At 37.7% G+C, this 20,878-nt stretch overlaps 1 protein-coding gene across 1 annotated transcript in view; it reads right to left on the bottom strand.

Moving 5' to 3' along the window:
* PLS3 (plastin 3) overlaps window positions 1-20,878 on the bottom strand; it is an 80,830-nt gene that overhangs the window by 30,244 nt on the left and 29,708 nt on the right. Inside the window, exons 2-3 of the mRNA XM_012653520.1 lie at window positions 8,561-8,644; window positions 6,072-6,152 (exon numbers count right to left, since the gene is read on the bottom strand). Coding sequence (XP_012508974.1) covers window positions 6,072-6,144 — 73 coding nt within the window. The 5' untranslated portion in view covers window positions 6,145-6,152; window positions 8,561-8,644. The remainder of the gene's footprint in view (window positions 1-6,071; window positions 6,153-8,560; window positions 8,645-20,878) is intronic.

Genomic DNA, 20,878 nt, shown 5'->3' with positions numbered 1-20,878 from the left:
TATGCTTTCCTCATTTGTAAGATGAGACAGTTGAGATACATGAATGATTTCCAAACAATAATTCAGAATGAATTTTGGATAATTTTTCTTTATTCCATAGCAATATAGTAAAAGCTAAGTGGCAAGTTTTTCAAAAAACAATTGAATTTTTTAAATCATAGGGACATATCCTTATTTGCTGTTAAAATATCCATTTTAAAACAAACGGATAGAATTGGAATGTTGCTATTTAGTATGGTGAGCATTTTCTATTCTGAGTTTTGACATAAACATGAGAATCTAATAATAAACTGACCCAAAAAACACAGACCTAGATTGAAAGCAGTTTTAAGAACTGGAAACTAAAATCACAACCACCAGGCATGATGACAGTCCTTATTGTCTCATTAAAGCAGCCAATATTCTGGAACCCCTTTCTGGCTCACTTGCCACTTGTTCATGAACTATACATGGGTATGGGGTGGAAAAGGCCCTGCATTTTGAAGACTATTCTGTTCCAGTATCGTAGTTTTCACACAGCTGATAAAGTCAGTATGAATTACCATACAGCTTATATGCTCCAGAGCAGTCTCGATGTTTCTGCCAGCACATGTCTCAACTTTTTGGTTCAGAAAATATGGGTGGACATTAACAAGCAGCGGGGGAAAAGAAACTCCACTTAACCATTGAACAAAGTTCCGGCAGAAAGTGCTAAATTTCAATAAATTGACTAAGTGTTTTCTATTCAAAAAGTAAAAAAAAATCACTATACTTTTAAAAAACCACTAAGAGGCTCCCAGTGCTGCAGTAGACAGGCCCATCTTTCATATTGGCTACTGAATTCATGAGAAAAGAACCAAATGTTACAAGGATTTCGTATTTTCTCTCACTCTCTGATGACACATGTAGGTTCACATCTGCATTGTTTTAAATGAAACCTCATTATTCTTTTTTACCAAGTATTATTTTAAATGCCAGTTAACTCCCCCAACACCCTCCCCCAAGAAACCTTAAAGTAAATAAACTTATTATACAGCCATGTTCCTGCAGAAGTTTGAATCACACCAAGAATGCATATCCTTAAAAGGAAATGTTTTCCCTCCCCTTGCATCCTGTTATTTAAGCTATTTTAAGTACTTGTCTGGAGAAAGCTGAGCCAGAACTCAAGTGGTTTTGATTTTAGCTGCTGTTTTACACTGCCATTGTCCAGGTGGTATGTGGCGCAATCTGTCACTTCAAACGCATCTTTTGGGGTGCTACTTAGTCTTATAAATCTGACAGTAAGAAAAAGACTGGGATTTCCTTTGACTCTCAGGTTGTGTGTGTGTGTGTGTTGCTTTAACCATCCTTGACTCTGTCTAAATCTGGTGTCTTTCTTTATAAAGAGGTCACATATTGCGTGCCCTCATCTGCAACACACATGCGACCTCTTTATTAACCCGCTCTGGACAGTGCTTTTTAGGATTTCAAGAAGAAAACCAATCAAGTGCAAATGCATATACTTTCAGAAAAGCTGGATTAAAAGTTCAATTTAGTTTGACCAATACATTCCACAAATTTTTTGCACTAAAGAAATGACAAAAGGAATCTACATGACTAACAGTAGCAGATTCACACACACACACACACACACACACACACACACACACACACACACACACGATCTTCAATGCCCATCGAAGTTCACCAAATATTGATTTAAAAGACTTGGGCAAAACAAGAATTTAAACTATAGTCCATCCTAAGATCTAAGCGGCAAAGTCAAGCTTTCATTAGGCATTAAAACCTTACAAAAGGCAACTGCTAACCATTTCCAGATGCGGGTCTAAACATGGGGTTTGCCTTTCACAGCTTATACCTTTTGGGGTAGCTCACTCCAGCAAACATAAGAGGCACTTTAATGAATCCCAGCTAAGGGTAGACTAGAGGTTGATACATTAGAGTTCACCCTACTGGTGGATTCCCAAAGGTGGACCTCAAGTACTGCTCAAGGCTGGACAAGTTTAGAGGGCTGAGACAAGGCAATCCATCCTTTTGTGATTCAAAATTTCTGGTGGTTTGGCCATCATTTTTCACCTGCTGCCACTCTGTTTTAAAAATACATACATACCTACATACACGCTCACATGAGTGTTCTCACACCCATGTTGCTTTTGTGCTCACCCACACACCCACCAATGTGTACTCCTATCTTCCACCCAGTCAAAACGAGGTTTCCAGACTATCCCAAGACCGTCACTTCCAATAATCCAACTGAAGACTAAATTAACTAATAATTAACCAGACGGTAGAGCAAAAGAGCGCTGGCTAGATTTTTTGTAGATGGTCTGCAGTTTTTATTTTTTAAGGTATAATTAAGTAAATATGCACTGGGGTAGTTTTATCGAATACTGAAAGTAAATTAAAGTACCATGTTTTTTGTGGCATTATCCTGATGTGGTTTTTATACACCAGAGAATATCAAGTAATTTGAAACAACTCAACTTCCTGGGATGAGAGAAGTCTGGTACAGCTACAATCACCACAACCAAAATTTTTTGGCTTAGTTTGGTGGGCAACCTCAGTGGAATACACCCACACTATTCCTAGTCCCTTAAGAAACCCCGTTATTCTTTTATTTCAAAAGTGCTGAATTCATGTTTTAAAAAGCTCAATAGAGAGTGCTTAGGAGAGAAAAAAGTCAGATATCGAAAGTGTTTGCAGGACTAAAGCAAACGTGAAAAGATTTACATTACATGAATTTGTCTTTATGACAAGTAATCATCCAAATGACCACTAGCTTCCATAGTGAAATTAAAGTCTTAGAATGGAAAAGACATTTTAGAGCTGGTAAAATATTGATACCTAAGTGTTCTGAAAGCTCGTATTTATTCTTCTTTAGAAAGAAGTTATACAGTATTGCAGCATTTAAATCAAAACAGAAACATTATGAAGTAGGGAAAATGAGAGCTAAGGTTTCTGCTACTGGGAAATACTGGAAACAATTGTTGAGAAAATTAAAATAATTATAGGAGCTTGGAGCTTCAAACTAAGCAGGTGCAGAAAGTGAAAGGAGAACTTTAAATTCTAATACTCAATTTATTGCTAGTAAAGACAGTTTCAAAGCACTATTAATTGATTGAACAAAAACCTACGATTAGTGGTAATTACAGAGGTTTTCTCCACACATTATGATTTTGCCGAATTTCTAAGGAGATAATCAAGGCTATTATTGTTAATAGATGGGGAAAATCATATAATGATTTCCACATTTTGTAACAATTGAACTGAGACAAAGTAGTCTTCCCTACTCTCTGCCACCACTTCTACCAAAAAAAAAAAAAAAAACGAAACAACTGTCTTTAACAGGAAAATAAGTTTGAGAGTTACAGAGTCTGTTTTTAAAATAAAGTTTCCCTGAATTAAAAAAAAAATCCTATAACACCTTTGACGGTTGCCTGAGGGCTCTGTAACTAACAACTAAAAGCTACAAAGATCTTTTTAAAAGAAAATCAAAAGACTCAGCTGGGTCTTTAAAGGAGTTTCTAAAAGACAGACTACACACGAGCCTTTATTATGCTGAAAAATCTATATAAATTTTATGTGCTACAATTTAATGGCCAAAACCTTTAATAATAAATTCCACTATAATGAAAATCTTTGTAACAAAAGCCCTTTGAATGTATAGTCGATAATGACAAAATCCCAGTACATCAAAAGACTATGTATAGTTCCTTGGGATTCAATCAATTAAATATGTATTGAGAACCTAACATGTGTGCAGCACTGTGCTAGATACTGAGTGGGGGATACAAAAGAATAATATTCAGAACAGGTAGAAATTTTGGACTCCAGAATTCATATTTATAGCATGTATGGTAATAAGAGTCTGCATGGTCTACAGACATTTCACCCTCAATGCGCCCGATCTCGTCTGATCTTGGAAGCTAAGCAGGGTCGGGCCTGGTTAGTACTTGGATGGGAGACCACCTAAGAATACAGGGTGCTGTAGGCTTTTGCTTCTTCTTAAAATAAAAAAAAATAAAAACAAAAGAAAAAAGAATAAGAGTCTGCATGTCTTAGGAACATGTGCTGATAGGGACTTTGGGTAGCTGTTTGTCTAGCCTGAACTCTACTTAAAACAATAGTTCCATAATGACCTTTTCTTGAGGTCAAGCCTCTAATTGTTCCCTCACTTACTACAATTTAACCTTGTTTCCTCCATGGAGATAATTGGTCAATCTTCTTTGTATCATTTAGTTTTTAAGGAGCAATAAAGCTCTTTTACTGATAAAAAGTATTCTAGGGCCGAGCGCGGTGGTTCACGCCTGTAATCCCAGCATTCTGGGAGGCCGCGGCGGGCGGATCGTTTGAGCTCAGGAGTTCGAAACCAGCCTGAGCAAGAGTGAGATCCCGTCTCTACTAAAAAAAAAAAATAGAAAGAAATTATCTAGACAACTAAAAATATATAGAAAAAATTAGCCGGGCATGGTGGCGCATGCCTGTAGTCCCAGCTACTCGGGAGGCTGAGGCAGGGGGATCGCTTGAGCCCAGGAATTTGAGGTTGCTGTGAGCTCTGATGACGCCACGGCACTCACTCTAGCCAGGGCAACAGAGTGAGACTCTGTCTCAAAAAAAAAAAGTATTCTAAGTCCCATCAGGTAAGCACTCTCTGAATTAGCTTTAATTTTTAAGAAATATCACACACAAATATTTCCAAGATGAAATGATGGTCCAAGATGATCCAAGATGAAATATTTGTGTCCATGAGGACAAGGCCTGTGTCCAACAACAAACACTTACTTGAGAAGAGGAGGTACTGGAGATTAAACAATACCACCAATAATAAGGCATGGTCTCTATCTCAACATTCTATTCATAAAAAACAAATTAAGCTTCCCCCAATACTGAAAGATGACTATAAATAAAACAGAAGGTTCAACAGACATTATATAAAACAATTATGATAAGACTATTTCTACAAAATAACAAGATAAAAAGAAAAAAAAACTTCTTGCAGCCAAGAACCCACTTGTTGTTTTTCATAATCAATCTAGTATCAGGCTATGTAGTGCTCTTTTTATAGTAAGTGGTATCTATGGCAAGTTAATTAACTGCTATTTTTATACACATACACACAGATTCAGGACTATTCAGTTTTTTCTAGTGGGATTATGAAGAGTCACTCAGGCTGGGGGTCATTATTCTTCCCAAGGTATGCTGTTACTACTAAATGCCTTCATAAAAAATGTTGATCATAAATATATGGGAATAGAGATGTATATTCCCTCATTTTTCACTAATGGGACTTTCGACACAAGTCTAAGAGTAAATTCTAATTTAAATAACAAGTCATTGTAATCTAACTTTATACCCTTTAGTCAGAGATACCAAATAATAATAGTCAACTTTTTTTAATATAATCAACTTCTCTAAGCACATGTTGACTCGTGTGTGTGTGTGTGTGTGTGTGTGTGTGTCTCAATAATCAGTTTATACTCTGTTTTCTCATTATCTTCTATAGACTTGACCCAAGCACTGTAACTTGGAATGTAAATTCTATATACTGCTTCCATAGCTGCTCAATGATATGACATGTTATGTAAGGCTAAAGATGCTATGACTTTCCATCTTATATTGACGTTATAATTTAATGTGGGAAGGTAGAACGATCTGCATTATTCAAAGGCACAGAAGATCCATGGAAAAAGGCAATAAGGCCAAACTAATTAGGGAAGAGTAAAACATCAACTAATGTTTCTGGGGGTCATACATCCCTTTGAGAATATGGTGAAAGCACCAAACCGTCTCCGCAGAAAAATACGACACACAAAATATAATAATGACACAAAATTTGTTATAAAAGTTTCAGGAGCCACAGCAGTCCCCAGTTAAGGACCCTGGGCTAAAACCCCTTGACCTTATTAGATACCACATATAATTAGAAATAACATAATTTTAAGTATATAGCTTCCAAAACTTTATCTCATCCATTTTAACTATCTTGCCCTAAGGTTCGTGATTAATCATTCACACAATTTTTAGAGAAGTAACTTTGATTAGGACCCAATAAAGAATGCTTTCCTATAGTCAGACTACAAAAAAATACTCACCAACTTTTGCAAAGGCCTCTTTGAGTTCATCAAGTTCATCTTTGGAAATCTGAGTGGTAGCCATCTCATCCATTTAAAGATCTAAAGAAAACCCAAAAAATTTTCAGACTTAAACAAAGTTTGTGATAAATATATTATAAGCGCTCTTCCTAAAATTCTCATTTTAAGGACAATTTAAACAGAATTTCAAACTACTGAAACAGCCTGAATAGGCTACCATATCTGTAGGTACCGCCTTAATAAAGAAAACAAGCAAATGAGAAGTTATCATTTACCAAAAGTCATTCAGAAAAAATATTTCTGAATTTTCCTCTTAAGGAAAAAATCTTAAATTACATTCAAGGAGTATAAGGAAGGGCCAAGGTACCCAGCAATAACAAGAAATAGATACATAATAGAAATTCTTGGTTGTATATGCCAAAGATAAAAGTCAAAATTATGTGATCAACGATTCATGTGAAATAAGATTTTCCCATTAAGCCACTTTAAAATCACTGACTGAAAACATTGATTTTCAAATAACATACTGACACCTATCAATCACTCCCATTAAAGGAGGGGTAAAGAGGAATCAATTAAAACAAATTGTATTTGGTTTTGATATAGAAAAACACACAAGTGTGTGTTAATATAAAGACTCACACATGTAACTTATTATCTGTGTGTACAACCTTTCCAATCTGGCCCTATTTGATCTATTTAACTAATAGAGCAAAGGTTGGCAAGCTATACATGGCCCATGGGCCAGATCTAGATCCCCACTTGTTTTTGTACGGCCCCAAGCTAAATATGGTTATTACAAGAGAAATTTTGCAGTCAATTTTGATGATGAGGCACATTAACTTTGAACCCCAATTAAGTAAAATATCCCAGAAATAAAACAATTCTCTTCTTCTAATCAGAACTGTATTATAAAAAATTATACTCAAATATTATATATTGAATTTTGTCGATACAAATTTGTAGAAATTATACATCCTTGATATCAATATCATACTATTCTTGATTTTGCCTCTTGACACACAATATTTATGGTCTGAACCTTTTTAGAAAAACCTTGCTGATCCCTGCAATAGAGAAAGGAGGTCTGTACCACAATGGATAATCTCCAAATACAAGCCTATTAACAATTTTTGGACAAAGAAAAATGAAAACGATTATATGTTACCCTGCCCTTTTTTGCCTTTGGTTTTTTTCTCATTTTTTTTTTTAAATAGCATTTAATTTTAGGTCAGTTTTAGGTTTACGGCAAAATTAAACAGAAGGTACAGAGTTCCCATATATAGCCATGTTTCGCTTAATGATGAGGATAAGTTCTGAGAAATGTGTCACCAGGAGATTTTGTGGGTGTATGTACATCATACAGTGTACTTACACAAACCCAGATGGTATAGCCTACTACACACCCAGGCTATATGGTATAGCCTATTGCTCCTAGGCTACAAACCTATACAGCATGTTACTATACTGAATACTGAAGGCAACTGGAACACAATGCTAAGTATTCGTGTATCTAAACATATCTAGAGAAGGAACAGTAAAAATAAGGTATTATAATCTTATGGGACCAGCCTGTCACTGACTGAAACATCGTTGTGCAGCATATGACTGTGCCTCCTGCCTCCAAACATGCATGGCTTCCCCAACTATCAACATCCTGCATCTGAGTGGTACATTTGTTACAAATGATGATCCCACATTGTTGACACATTATCATCACCCAGAGCCCATAGTGTACATTAGGGTTCACTCTTGGTGTTGTACATTCTATGGGTTTGGACAAATGTGTAATGACATATATCCACTATTATAGTATCATACAGAGTAGTTTCACTGCCCTAAATGCGCTGCTTTTTCAAAAGTATTCTATGTATTAAATTTAACAAACCATACAAAATATAATTTTGAGCTCTTATATTTATCTCTTTTAGACATTTTATTAAAAGGCAACAATTTACTCACCAGCTCATTTTTTTTTTTTGCCACTAAGTGTAATACTCAGTACAGAGAAGTGGGGGGCTGGGGGCAGTGGAAGGGATTCATGAGAGAGCCAGGCCACATAGGGCCTTTTTCATAGCACAGTTGTTATTTTTAGAATTTATCACAGTCGCAGGCACATAGTAAGGGACTCAAGTAAAATAGCACTTTAATAAAATTCATTCATTGAACAACTATGTGCCAAGTTATTACATTAGATAAATTCATATGCATATGAACTCCCTGAACCCTCATAATAGCCCTATGAGGTAATATTCTTGTTCCCTTTTTTCCTTATTAAAAGACTTGGGTTCGTTGGGACCATGGAACTGGAATTCAAACTCAGGTTTCTCAAATCCTAGGGAAGTTTTTAAATGACCATAAGATACTATTAGCTAAGTGTTCCCTATGATGTAACATACACATATAATGACTGGTATTTTAAAAAATTAAATAAAACCAAACTTCTAAAAAATATTAAAAAAACTTGTCTGTTCATAAACTTGTCTTACCTATGATATTAAAATGCCACCAGAGATGGACAACTTCTCAGCAGATAGGTTAGGTAAAAACACCTTTCAGAGTAGTCTCAGGATCTGTGAGTTAAAAGAAAGATTTTCAGTTGGATGCGAAGTTAGACATTTGCACATATGGAGGTTCACGGGGATCAAGAGGGTTGGGGGGAGAGGATGGGTAAATTCACACCCAATGGGTGCTTGCTGTCTGGGGGATGGGCACGCTCGTACCTTTGACTGGGGCGGCGCAAAGGCAATTTATGTGACCAAAGCGTTTGTACCCCTGTAATATTCTGAAATAAACAACAAAAAAAGAGGCTGGGCGTGGTGGCTCACACCTGTAATCCTAGCACTCTGGGAGGCCGAGGCGGGTGGATAGTTTGAGCTTGGGAGTTTGAGACCAGCCTGAGCAAGAGCAAGACCCCGTCTCTACTAAAAAATAGAAAGAAATTATATGGACAACTAAAAATATATATAGAAAAAATTAGCCAGGCATGGTGGCGCATGCCTGTAGTCCCAGCTACTCAGAAGGCTGAGGTAGAAGGCTTGCTTGAACCCAGGAGTTTGAGGTTGCTGTGAGCTAGGCTGACGCAACAGCACTCTAGCCTGGGCAACAGAGTGAGACTCTGTCTCAAAAAAAGAAAAAAAAAAAAAAAAAAGGAAAATGCACCTCACACGTCTTAGGATGGCTATTATCAAAAAGTCAAAAGATAACAAGTGTTGGTGAGAATTTGGAAAAAAGGGTACCCTTAAACCTTGTTTGGACAGTAAATGACTACAGCCATTTTGGAACTAAGTATGGACATTCATCAAGAAATTAGAAACAGAACTACCATATAATCCAGCAATCCCACTTTTGGGTATATATCCAGAGGAAATAAAATTCCTAGCTCAAAGAGTTATCTGCAAAAAAAAAAAAAAAATTAATAAAAAGAAATTTTTGGCCAGGTGTGGTGGCTCATGCCTGTAATCTCAGCACTTTGGGAGACCGAGGCAGGAGGATTGCTTGAGGCCAGGCGTTTGAGACCGGCCTGGGCAACATAGCGAGACCCCATCTCTTAAAAATAAAACAAAAAAGAAAAATTAGATGGGCGTGGTGGCGTGGGCTTGTAGTCCCAGCTACTTGGGAGGCTGAGTCAGGAAGATCACTTTAACCCAGGAGTTTGAGGTTGCAGTGAGCTATGATGATGCCACCGCATTCCAGCCTGGGTGAAAAAGCAAGATCTTGTCTCTTACAAAAAAAAAAAAAGAGAAATTTTTCATAAGTTAAGCCGCAAACTATGGACAGTAATTCTAAAAAATGTTCTATATTTTGCTCATATCATGTTCAACACTGCCAATGACAAAAATACTATATAGAATTTATGCCAATTCTCTTTACACATATTTTAAGCAATCGTGTTTTCAATATAAGATTATTACCCATCTCCACGAATTATACCAAGGAGAACAAAGGCACAGAAAGTTTGGAAGTGAGATTATCTCAGAAAATCTAAAACATGTGGCCTCTCCTCTATCTCTAAAGGTCCTTTCCAGTTTGGGCAGTTTATGAGCCAGCAATAATTTAAAGTATGTGAGTTAAAAACAACACAAAAAACCCCACACAAGTGAGTTTATTCTCATACTACCATATCACTTCTATATAGAAGAAAATCAGAACAGATTGTTCTGGACATAAACCACGCCCCTTCCCCTCTTTGTCCCTGCTCACCAGGTGGGTTCTAACTAAATTCTGTAGAAATCACTTTTCTTCTTCTACATGCCCTCCCCAATGTGTCTTTCCTCCCCACCCTCACATCTCTATCCCCAAGCAATTTTACCAATATCATAGGCATCTGCTATATGCCTGGTTCCCGCCCTCAAGGAATTTACAATCTAGGGAGGCAAACGTGTGAATAATTATAAAGTAAATTAGTGGCTACAATAAAAGGTGCAAGTATCCATTTTCTAGAAGGAAAAGTTCTCTGGAGACTTTAAGGAGTATTCATTCCTTCTCCAGAGGCCAGGAAGGCAGCTATTTTGTTGTTCCTACATAATTAGGAAGTGCTTAGATCTCACAGAAATGAATTTTAGGGCACCAGCTTACTGAAAAAGAAAATCAATGCATATACTTTCCATTTTTCTAATTTCTTATTCCTGTCTTGTCTAATTGTCTTAAGAAAAGCCTAAAGTGACTTCTTTTGCACATATAACTCAGATTTTCTATCTACTGGTGACATTAAGAGGCACACCTCAATAAGAATAAAAAGAAGAATTGGAACGTGCACACATCCCCAAAACATTTCCAGGCAAAGTTGGTTCAGGATAACAGAATAGTTTAACATAGGATTCTCCCATTTAAATAAGCCCATATTCATTTACTGCTAGTTATTTGAAAGGAAATAAAGATGTGACTCTGAGATACCTGAGATAAGACTGAACAATACAAAGTCAAATTTAAAAGGCCAGCTGGGGGGGCGTGGGGGAGCCTGGTGGCTCACACCTGTAATCTCAGCACTCTAGGAGGCTGAGGTGGGAAGATCGCTTGAGGCCAGAAGTTGCGCTTGAGGCCAGAAGTTGAAGAGCTGCCTGAATAAGAGACCCCTTCTCTACAAAAATAGAGAAAAAAAAAAATTAGCTGTGATGATGTCACTGCACTGTAGCCTGGGCGACAGAGCGAGCCTCTGTCTCAAAAATAAGAAAAAAAAATTAAAAGGCCCACAATATATGCTCTAGTTGATGAAAACAGTTTTTATTTATTTTTTTTTTAGGAGATGGAGTCTCTCTCTGTCATCCTGGCTGGAGTGCAGTGGTGTGATCATAGCTCACTGCAGTCTCAACTCCTGGTCTCAAGTGATTCTCCTGCCTCAGCCTCTTGAACTGCTGAGAAAATCAGTTTTTAAATTTGCCATTTGGAATTTAAAATAAAGTTGTTTAATGTAGATTTTTTCCCACTATGAATAAAAAATAGCTTTGTTTTTAAGACTACTCATAGGCTTGATGGTATCTTTTTTATTTTTTGCCTTTTTTTTTATTTCAGGGTATTATGAGGGTACAAACATTATGGTTACACTTTATGTCTTTGCCTCACCCAAGCGAGGGTTAAAAGCATGCCCTTCGCCCCTACAATGCTCCCCATGTCCTTTAGTTGTGGGTTTACCCCTCCCATTCCCCTAATCCCTGGAGAGTATTACTGCCATGTGATCACCCTAATGGCTTGATGGTATCTTTAAGGACATCGAGCAATAAAGTATGATCTTAGGAAAAAAACATCACATGAAGTAACTTGGAAATGACTGCAGATTTTAAAAAATTAAAGGCTTACAAGTTAAGATAAAAGAAGCTCTTTTCTCCTTACGGGCCTTCATTGTACTATGGGGACTTTTGGGGGCCTTTTCCTCAAAAAGCCACTAAAACATCTCATGGGTTCACGAAGCAAAACAGAAAATTGATATCAATACTGCCCTGTGGACACTTCATTTAATCCCGAGTACCTGCACCATGCTGTTGTTCCTGACACAAGGACTCAGTATGTTCTGAAGGAAAGACTGGTGGACGTGGGATCAGAGGCATCAATTAGTGCCCTGGTTCTGCTATTTCCTAGCAGTGTGGCCATGAGCAAATTTAAGTAATCTCTCTGAGCCTCAGTTTTCTCATTTGAAAATAGTAATAATAATACGTACTTCCCCCAGGTCCTCATGAACATTAAAGATGGCATGTGTGAAGGCACGTTGTAAACTATAAAGTGTTATTCAGCAACTTCAAATCCTTGATGAAGGAAAATGCAGAATCAATGAATGCCTAAGTAATTGTGGGAGGCTATACAAGAAATATAAGTTCTACTAAGGGCCTTTTACATGGGATACATGAAAAGTTATTTCATCTCCCCTATAATTATTTACTACGGGGTATAATAGGTCTCCCTCATATATAAAAATTACAAGCCTTTACTCAAAGTAATTTGAGAAGGATGGGCCTACAGAAAACCTGTTTTACCCATGACTCAATTTGGCTCCTTCGTAAGGCCAGTTTCTAAACACAACTTGAAGAACAGACAGGAGATATTTTTAAAAATCCAAATTTGACTTCAAATATTTCAGGACCACTTTTCAAAATGGCTCACAGCTTGTCAATATTGTCGCCTTCCTCCAAATTGGTACATTTTCTTCATGACCAATGAAAAATAAAAGGTGAAAAGATAAAAAGTAAATATTACTTGCTGAATAAAAGTTTAACCCCAATTTCACAATACGTGATTGACAGTCAAAAAGAAAAACTGATTGTGAACCATGTCCTTTTTCCCAGTCTGTCTTCCCACAGGAGTGGACTTTATTTACAGGACAAGAGAGGGAGAGAATTGATATTCAAAGAAATAGAAATATATTTTCCCTCTATTTAAATTCAGCAATTCAAATCAAAAATAAAACCTTCCAGAGTCTCTCCATTTTTCTGAATTCTCTTGTCTGATCTGTCCCAAACTCTGTTTCCTCCCTAACTCCTATGTCTGCCTTCTCTGTAAAAGGAAAGCCACAGAAAAAAAGCAAGCCTTCTCTCTCTAAACATCGGAGACACAGGAAAACAGATTTTCAAATAAGGGAATAAAACAAAAGCAAACAAAACCTTGTTTGTTTGTTTTTTTTTCATAAAAGGATATGGTGTACAACTGGGTATGAATTCAGGGCGTCACCCATAGAAGAATCTTATGCCTATGAAGTCATCCCTAATTACAGAGTTTGACTAACAATACGTCAATTATGAAACCACTCCACCAGCTCGTTTAGCTATACATAAACCCTGAACACAAATCTTTGCTAAGAAAGGTGTACCTACAACTACCTGAAACTATTACTCAAATTCCAAAAGGTATTTGAGGGAGAAGAGGAGGGGCGCCTGTTTTCATCTCCTAAGGCACTCACTTTAGAAATGCAGCTGACTCAATTATCTACTATTCATCTGTGTCATTTGGTACACCACGTGGGTCAGGAGGAAGGGCACGCACATGGGAAACTCATTTGTGGGTAATCAGCTTTGATTATAAACTCGATATTTTTTCCTTGAAATTGAAAGGCAACCGAAGGATAAAAACAAGTAATATTCACCATAGATTTTATCCCAGCCGCTAGTATGCTGGGTAAATAGCATTGGGAAAGAGCAGCTGACTACTTAAATCAGAGATTGGGCAACACATACTTGAGCTCCTATCACAAAGGAAGCAAGCAACAAAGGGTGGACAAAACATGGAAGAATACGACATTTCACCATGGAAATTAAAAAACGATGCAGTCACCATTACGTGTGAACACCTCGAGAGTGATTTAAAAAAAAAAAACCGAGTGTGATTTGTCACCTTCCTCCATCCAAAACAGGCAGTGCTTTGGAACAGCCACACTTCACATACCTACCCGTCCCAACAGAAACCACCGCCCTGCCTCCTCCCTAGTTAGGTAAGTTCATAGCACTAGTCTCCAGGTTAGCTGGGCGTGCAACACTCTGTGGCTAAAGCTCACCTACTCTTACTGTGATTACTCAAGCTCCACTCCCATGTTTCCTAATGGCTTTAGAAGATTTCAACTTGAATGTCTACCATGTTCACCCAGTTATTCATCGAGCCTTAACCGAAGGCTTAGTATGTGCCAGGCACTGTGTCGGGTGCTCCGGATACACACAATTAGGACCTTCTCTCTGGAAAAGTTTACTGTCTAGGAGGGGAAACAGGTGGAAAAACAAAGACATAACATCAGTGCTATCATGCCATCACAGACATATATACTGAGCAGTGGGTGGCAGGAAAGGTTCCAAGAAGGTGACAACTTTTGAACTTTGTCTTACAGCATGAGTAGGAATTTCTCAGATAGACGTCACTGGTAAAGGACATTCTAGGAACAGACAGAGAAAGAGAAGATGATATATGGAGCTGAAGAAAGACAGTGTGGCTAGAGTATTGTGTCTAGCGTTAGTGACAGACACAATTGCATCAGCAGGTCAGGGTCCAACTTTGAAGTGGCCAAGGGAGAAGAAAGAAAAGTCAGCGAGGAGGATTCCAAATTAGGAAAAGTCTAAGGGTCTGCAATTGAATTTATTGCCATATTATTTTTCCTCTTTTTTCCAACTCTCTCTCCTGCCAAAGTCGGTCTCATTTGCAACTTCCCCACTTTTCCTCAGTCTCTAGGTGCATAAATTTGGATTGCAGTTTGGCCATAAAGAACAAAGGGAGGGTCAGTTAATCACCAAGCCTTCTGGATTCTTCCTTTGCAATCTCTGGGATTTTTCCATCATATTTATTTATCACCTCAAGTCTGGCCTATTATTATACAAAAGCCTTTTAGCAGACCTGTCTGCAGTCCTGCCTCCCTCCAATGTAATCTTTACACAGCTAACTTCCTAAAGAGCAGATCTTACGATGTATTCCGTACAAAAGAAAATCCCAATCCAACTTTTTAGCACAGCATTCAAGGCCCTCCACTTTTCTGAGTAGATACCTGCCTATCTTTCCAATGGCACTTCCCATTACGTGTCCTACACAGCCTTGAACACAACACTCTAAAGATACACTATTCCCCAAACGGGCCATGCATTTTCCCACCTCCACTCCTCTTCCTCTGTAGTTCTTTTCAGTGGGATGCTCTTCACCCATCTCCTGTCTATTCTTCAAAAGCATCTTTCAGAAAATGTCTTTCAGACTGTCCCCACCCTAGATAAAATTTCTCTAGCCCCAGTACTCTCACAGAGCCATGTTTTCTTCTATTACAGCCAGTCATGGATTCTCTCAGACAGCTCCAATTTAAAAACTATCTTGTTTCACTGTCAGACCACACGTACCATTTTTTGATTTGAAAAATATAGTCACCACAATAGTTAGCATTTAATGCTATTATACAAAGGTCTTGGATGGAAGGGACCATATCCTATTCATGCTCATATTTTCAGCCCCTATCACAGTGCCTGCATAGAGTAGGTAATAATAATAATAAAAATAACATAATAACGTATCATTGTGAGTTTTTATTATGGCAGCTAAGTTATGGGGGACTTATTATTTACCATGGACTGTGCTAAACGCTTTATATATTCAGAATCTAGGACAAAAAAAAGGAAAAATGCTCTATATACATATGTAAGTTACTTCTCAGAAAAACTCTATGAACCAGATACACTGTTATTTCCATTTTACAGGAAAGCAAATAGGCTTAGAGAAGTTAAGTAACTTGCTTAAAGTCACACAGCCAGAACTAGAGGCAGACCATGTCTCAAATCCAGGCCTGTCTGCCACCAAAGTATTCTCAATCATTATCCTCCACAACAATTAGTGAACGACTTTACTTCCCCAACAAGACTGTCTATTTATTAGAGTAGAAATACAATTTACTCATTCCGGTAGGTATTTCCCATAGCACTTAGTATCATGCATGGGCACAGGAGGTTCACAATAATTATCTTTTGAATTAGAAAGGGCCCACAACTGGCAAATCCACAACCACTTGATACGTCAGTCCCCTTTTCTGGAAGCTGTAACTGCTCATGCCTAAATGGATTGTATGATCTCTGCCAGACATTCTAGATTTTCTAGAGTCATACTACTCGTCACACCTAACTAGTTTTACTTTTCCACAACAGTCAGAACAAGCTTTTTGATCACAACTATCTTCCTGAACACATCCTGTTAACTCTTACATCGGTACCTTTTGTTTTATCCTGCCTTCTTCTTTCCCTCTCTCCCACTAAAGACTTCCTCTCCCGGTATCTACTTCTCACACTTAGAACGCCCTCCCCTTTCCTTTTCTTCCTTCTCTATCCAAATTCTAGTCACCCTTCGACGTTCAGCAGAAGCCTCATCCTCTCCCAAAGCATGTTTCCCAAAACTCCACCTCCCACTGATCTTTCTCTTCAACTCCCACGGAATTTAGAATCTTGTCACAAAAGTTAGCAATTTAATTATAGCCTTCCCCCTATAGTTATATAAATGGATATGAGGACAATCTGGCTGGGACATCCATCATCTTACTTGATTCATTTCATTTGCCCCCTGTAAACTGGTCCTTAAACTTGGTCAAAAAGAATAACCTTCCTCGATAAAAGAAAACCATTCTTTCACCAACAGCACACAAAGACTTGTCTAATTCTTTGCTCTGCAAGTCTTATTTCAAAATTGTTTCTGGATAACAGAGTCTTAACTTCATCTTTCTCTTGCATACTACCATAACACCTTGCTCAATGCTGGAAATAAGGGCATGGCTTAAAAAAATATTCCAACGTACTGCAGTGTTTCCAGGGTGGTGATAATTCCCAGCAAGCCCAATCTCCAGTGATCACAGAAATGAGAATTTGAAAGCTGATAAGTCTGTAGGGTCCTCTAAGTTCATCCCCTAAATTGTATTAGAGAAGAAACAAGTGCCTGGGGTAGTTAAGTGAGTTTGCCCAGGACACAGAGCTGTGCAGCAAATGTAAAATTAAAACAATGTGTGTGAGGAATTATTCTTCTGGTAATTATTCTTACCAGAAAAACAAAAACAAAGAGGCTACACACTGGTTTGCAGGGAGAAGGCCCATGCCTAGTATAGCCCATGGAAGATCATTTAAAAGCAACTAACAAGTGTGACAAATTTCTCAATAACACATGATACTGAAAAATAAGAACAGATGCCAGGAAATGTAGACAGTGACCCTTCTAGATAATACTAACTTGTTTTCATTACTTAGAGGATCAGGGATTCACTTAAACCTTGAACTGAAATAACCAAAACTGTAATTGGTTATTTAGAACACAGACGACAGGTTCAGTAATGACTACACTACACAGAATTCTAAAAGTTCTTTCTTCAAAATGCTGGTGTTGAATTGGCACTGACCATAAACCAGGCCATACTCTTTCAAAACAAGCATACAAATGCTCATCTTCTCTTGTGGCACATTCATTCCCATATATGACAAGCTTCTGCTTCACTGTATTTAATATTGCTTAATTTCAGCCTCTTGAAGGCTAAGTATCATGAACACCACTCCCACTGTATCCGAACTAATAACTGACTTAGTCTTAATATAAACATAAGCAAACATTCAAGTATCTATGTGATTTACTTTTCATTTTAGTATTTTTTTTTTCTTTCGAGATTTTTCTCAAGGAGCATAGTGGCTTGGAGTTTTGTTTGCTTTGTTTTAGAAAGCTTTCATGGAATCTTAGTAAAGGAGTAACTGTAAAAGCTTAAGAGGCTATAGGCATCATTCTCATTTAATGATTTGTTGTTCCAAAAGCCAAAACAAGGGAGTCAAACCCTAGATGCCCTTACATGTATCATAGGTTCCTAGTCTTGAAAGTTGAGGAAAGGTTAAAGCAGAAGGAAGAAGTGGTGAAGGGTTTTATTGTTCATTAATTCTAGCACGTTGGCTTTATCAAAAAATTGCTTTTTATAGTCACTGAGGAGAGCAAATTTCTATGAAAGTAATATTCAACACATACCGCAGACTTGCTTTGCAAGGTTATTTTTCAGGCCTAGATATTCTGGTAATTCTATTTAACATTTCAGCTGCAAATTGTAAAACTTAACGGAGGACATCTTTAGATACCCCAATTCAAATGGACAGTATTTTCTCATGAGGCATTGTCACATGGGCTGATTAGGTTACACAGTATCAGAAACTAGAGAATAAAGCAACTGGCTTATGGAACACAAATCTGGATATATTTAGCAACGATGCTTGTACGATTCATTTAGGTTAAAATAATATGAACACAAAAACATATCATGCTGGGTAACATAATATTAGATTTCAGGGACATTTGTGCAGTAACCTGAAAAATCTTACTATTTCCATGACCAAATATGCTTTGAATTCCAAATCAATTGAGCAATGAACTTTGGAAGGCTCTATCTTTGACTAAGGCCAACTCCACCCTTTATCCAACCCCAAGTAGCTACCTATCTGTAATTGCAATTTTGCCTTGGGTGTATCCAAAATACCTTCAAGGAGACTTGAACATCAGCCTACTGTTTAATGTGAAGAAGAGATTGCTCTGTTCTTCGTGTATGCATGCTCCACCAACCCCTGCAGGTGCTGGAGAGACTTACAAAGGTTTATTAAGAAGGGCAGGGAAGCAGAGCTGGGAGCAGAGAAGTTATTTGCAAAGTAATGCACCAAGTTAAACTAAGCTATTTTAGCCCTCTTCTTACTTCTCTAATCTCTAATACCTACAACCAATTAAACCATAACAAATTTCCTGTTTGTATTGTTTTAAAGGAGCTGCATGGTAGCTAACCAGTTCCTCCCCTTCCCCACATTCCTGTAGCCTCTTTCAGCATCATGACCGTCTACTTCCTTCTCTGTCTCCTCCATGAGTCTGTGAGCTCCTTGAAAGTGGGGTTGGTATCTATTTGACTTTGTATCTTGGCTCACAAGAAGTACCCACTGAATATTTAATAAGCAAGTGAGTAGGGAAAGTGCACAGACCCACACATCATATAGGCTATATAGTCATCTCATGTGGTTTAAAAAACGCACACTCTATTAGAGAAAGCTGTGAACAAAACAGTCAAGATGTGATAATGCTCCCACATTCTTCACATGCAATTGGCCATTATCATGCTTTAACTATCTACTCTTGTTCAATACTTTAAGATACTACAAAACGCTTCAAGATGTTTGCGACCTGTCCTTTGAATTTAGCTGAAAGTGAAATAGAAACAAGTCTTTTCAGAAACAGTTTTTTTTTTTTTGAGACAGAGTCTCACTGTGTTGCCCGGGCTAGAGTACCGTGGCGTCATCCTCGCTCACAGCAACCTCGAACTCCTGGGCTCAAGCGATCCTCCTGCCTCAGCCTCCCGAGTAGCTGGGACTACAGGCATGCGCCACCATGCTTGACTAATTTTTTCTAATTTTAGTAGAGATGGGGTCTCGCTCTTGCTCAGGGTGGTTTCGAACTCCTGAGCTCAAACAATCCACCCGCCTCGGCTTCCCAGAGAGCTAGGATTACAGGCGTGAGCCACCGCGCCCTGCCGAGAAACAGTTTTTACTTGCAACAATTTTGGCATTCAAGCAGCACATTTCACCTTTACAATAATATATATCACGCACAGGTCATGTTTTCATAAGCCTGCAATTTATAGATAAAAGTTACCATTAAGAAATAAATATAAATTGCCCCAAACTAAAGCTATACTTACATTTTGTATTATATTTTCAATATATCCAAAAGTAAGCAAAAATAGTACAACAAACACCCATAAACTCATCACAGATTCTCCATTTATCAGGATTTTCCCACAATTGCTTGCTTTATTCTCTCTTCCTGTCCTCTCTCCCCGCAATCTATCTCTCTTCCCTGAATTATACTAAAGCAAACCCCAGATAGCCCATGATTTCACACCTACACAGCTATTAAGAAATGAGTTCATTTTTCTAGAAATACCTCTATTCTGTGCTAGAATCAAGCATAAACTAGATTCTAACTGATTTCTTTTTTCAGCACCAATATCTATGAGTCACTTAAACTCCAAAGTGTGTCCAATCCTGTGTCATTTCCTGGAGGAATAGCAAATACCTCCATTTTAAGTAAAAGTTTCCTTTCCTCTTTTTGTACTTAATAAACAAAGATAAGATCTGAAAGCATTGGCTATTTAAAAAATAAGTCAATAAATAACTTTTCTAATAATAGAAACATTCAATTCAATTTAGTCTGATTGAACACATTCTTTAAATGTTTGCCAGACAAGAATTTCATAGCTATTTAATACAAAGTCTTAATTATGGTCTAAAAGCCCCTTTTTCTGTGATGAAGAATACTGTATCAAACCCAAAGACACAACAAAAAGGCACCTCTCCCCCTATCTCTACAAAGCTAAGGTGTGTGTACAAGCTCACTCCTTGGATTCAAATAACCACTTTCCTTTTAAAAGGTGTGATCCCCTTACGTATTTCCTAAGTAAACTTTTACACACTCCAAAAACAATCTGAAAATCTATGGAAAAATAAATCTGCTGCTAATGAAATTAATTAACCTTCACACCTGAGAGATATTTCCAGTTTCCTTTCCTATGCAAATTAACATATGTTTGACTGAAGCCAAGGGCAACCTTCGGGGATGTGTGTGGGGTGTGTGTATATGTGTATATGTGAGAGGCGAGGCAAGATCAGACTAGTTAGCATGCTTCAACTCAAAACTAAAACACCCTAAAATATTATGACCTACAACTCAGAAATCACTAGATACACAATTTCAGCTTAGGCTTCGAGCTAAGCAGAAAGTTTATCTGCAAGTCCCTGACGGTGCCTCTTGCGGTGTTATGTGCCTTGATTACATGCTCTCGAGTATGGTACTTGTTAACTGAAACAACTAGATTCTTT

The sequence above is a fragment of the Propithecus coquereli genome, unplaced genomic scaffold, assembly GCF_000956105.1.
Source record: "Propithecus coquereli isolate 6110/MARCELLA unplaced genomic scaffold, Pcoq_1.0 Scaffold421, whole genome shotgun sequence".
Taxonomy (NCBI): domain Eukaryota; kingdom Metazoa; phylum Chordata; class Mammalia; order Primates; family Indriidae; genus Propithecus; species Propithecus coquereli.
Note: the sequence above shows the minus strand (reverse complement) of the source record. Positions and strands in the feature narration are given on the sequence as shown.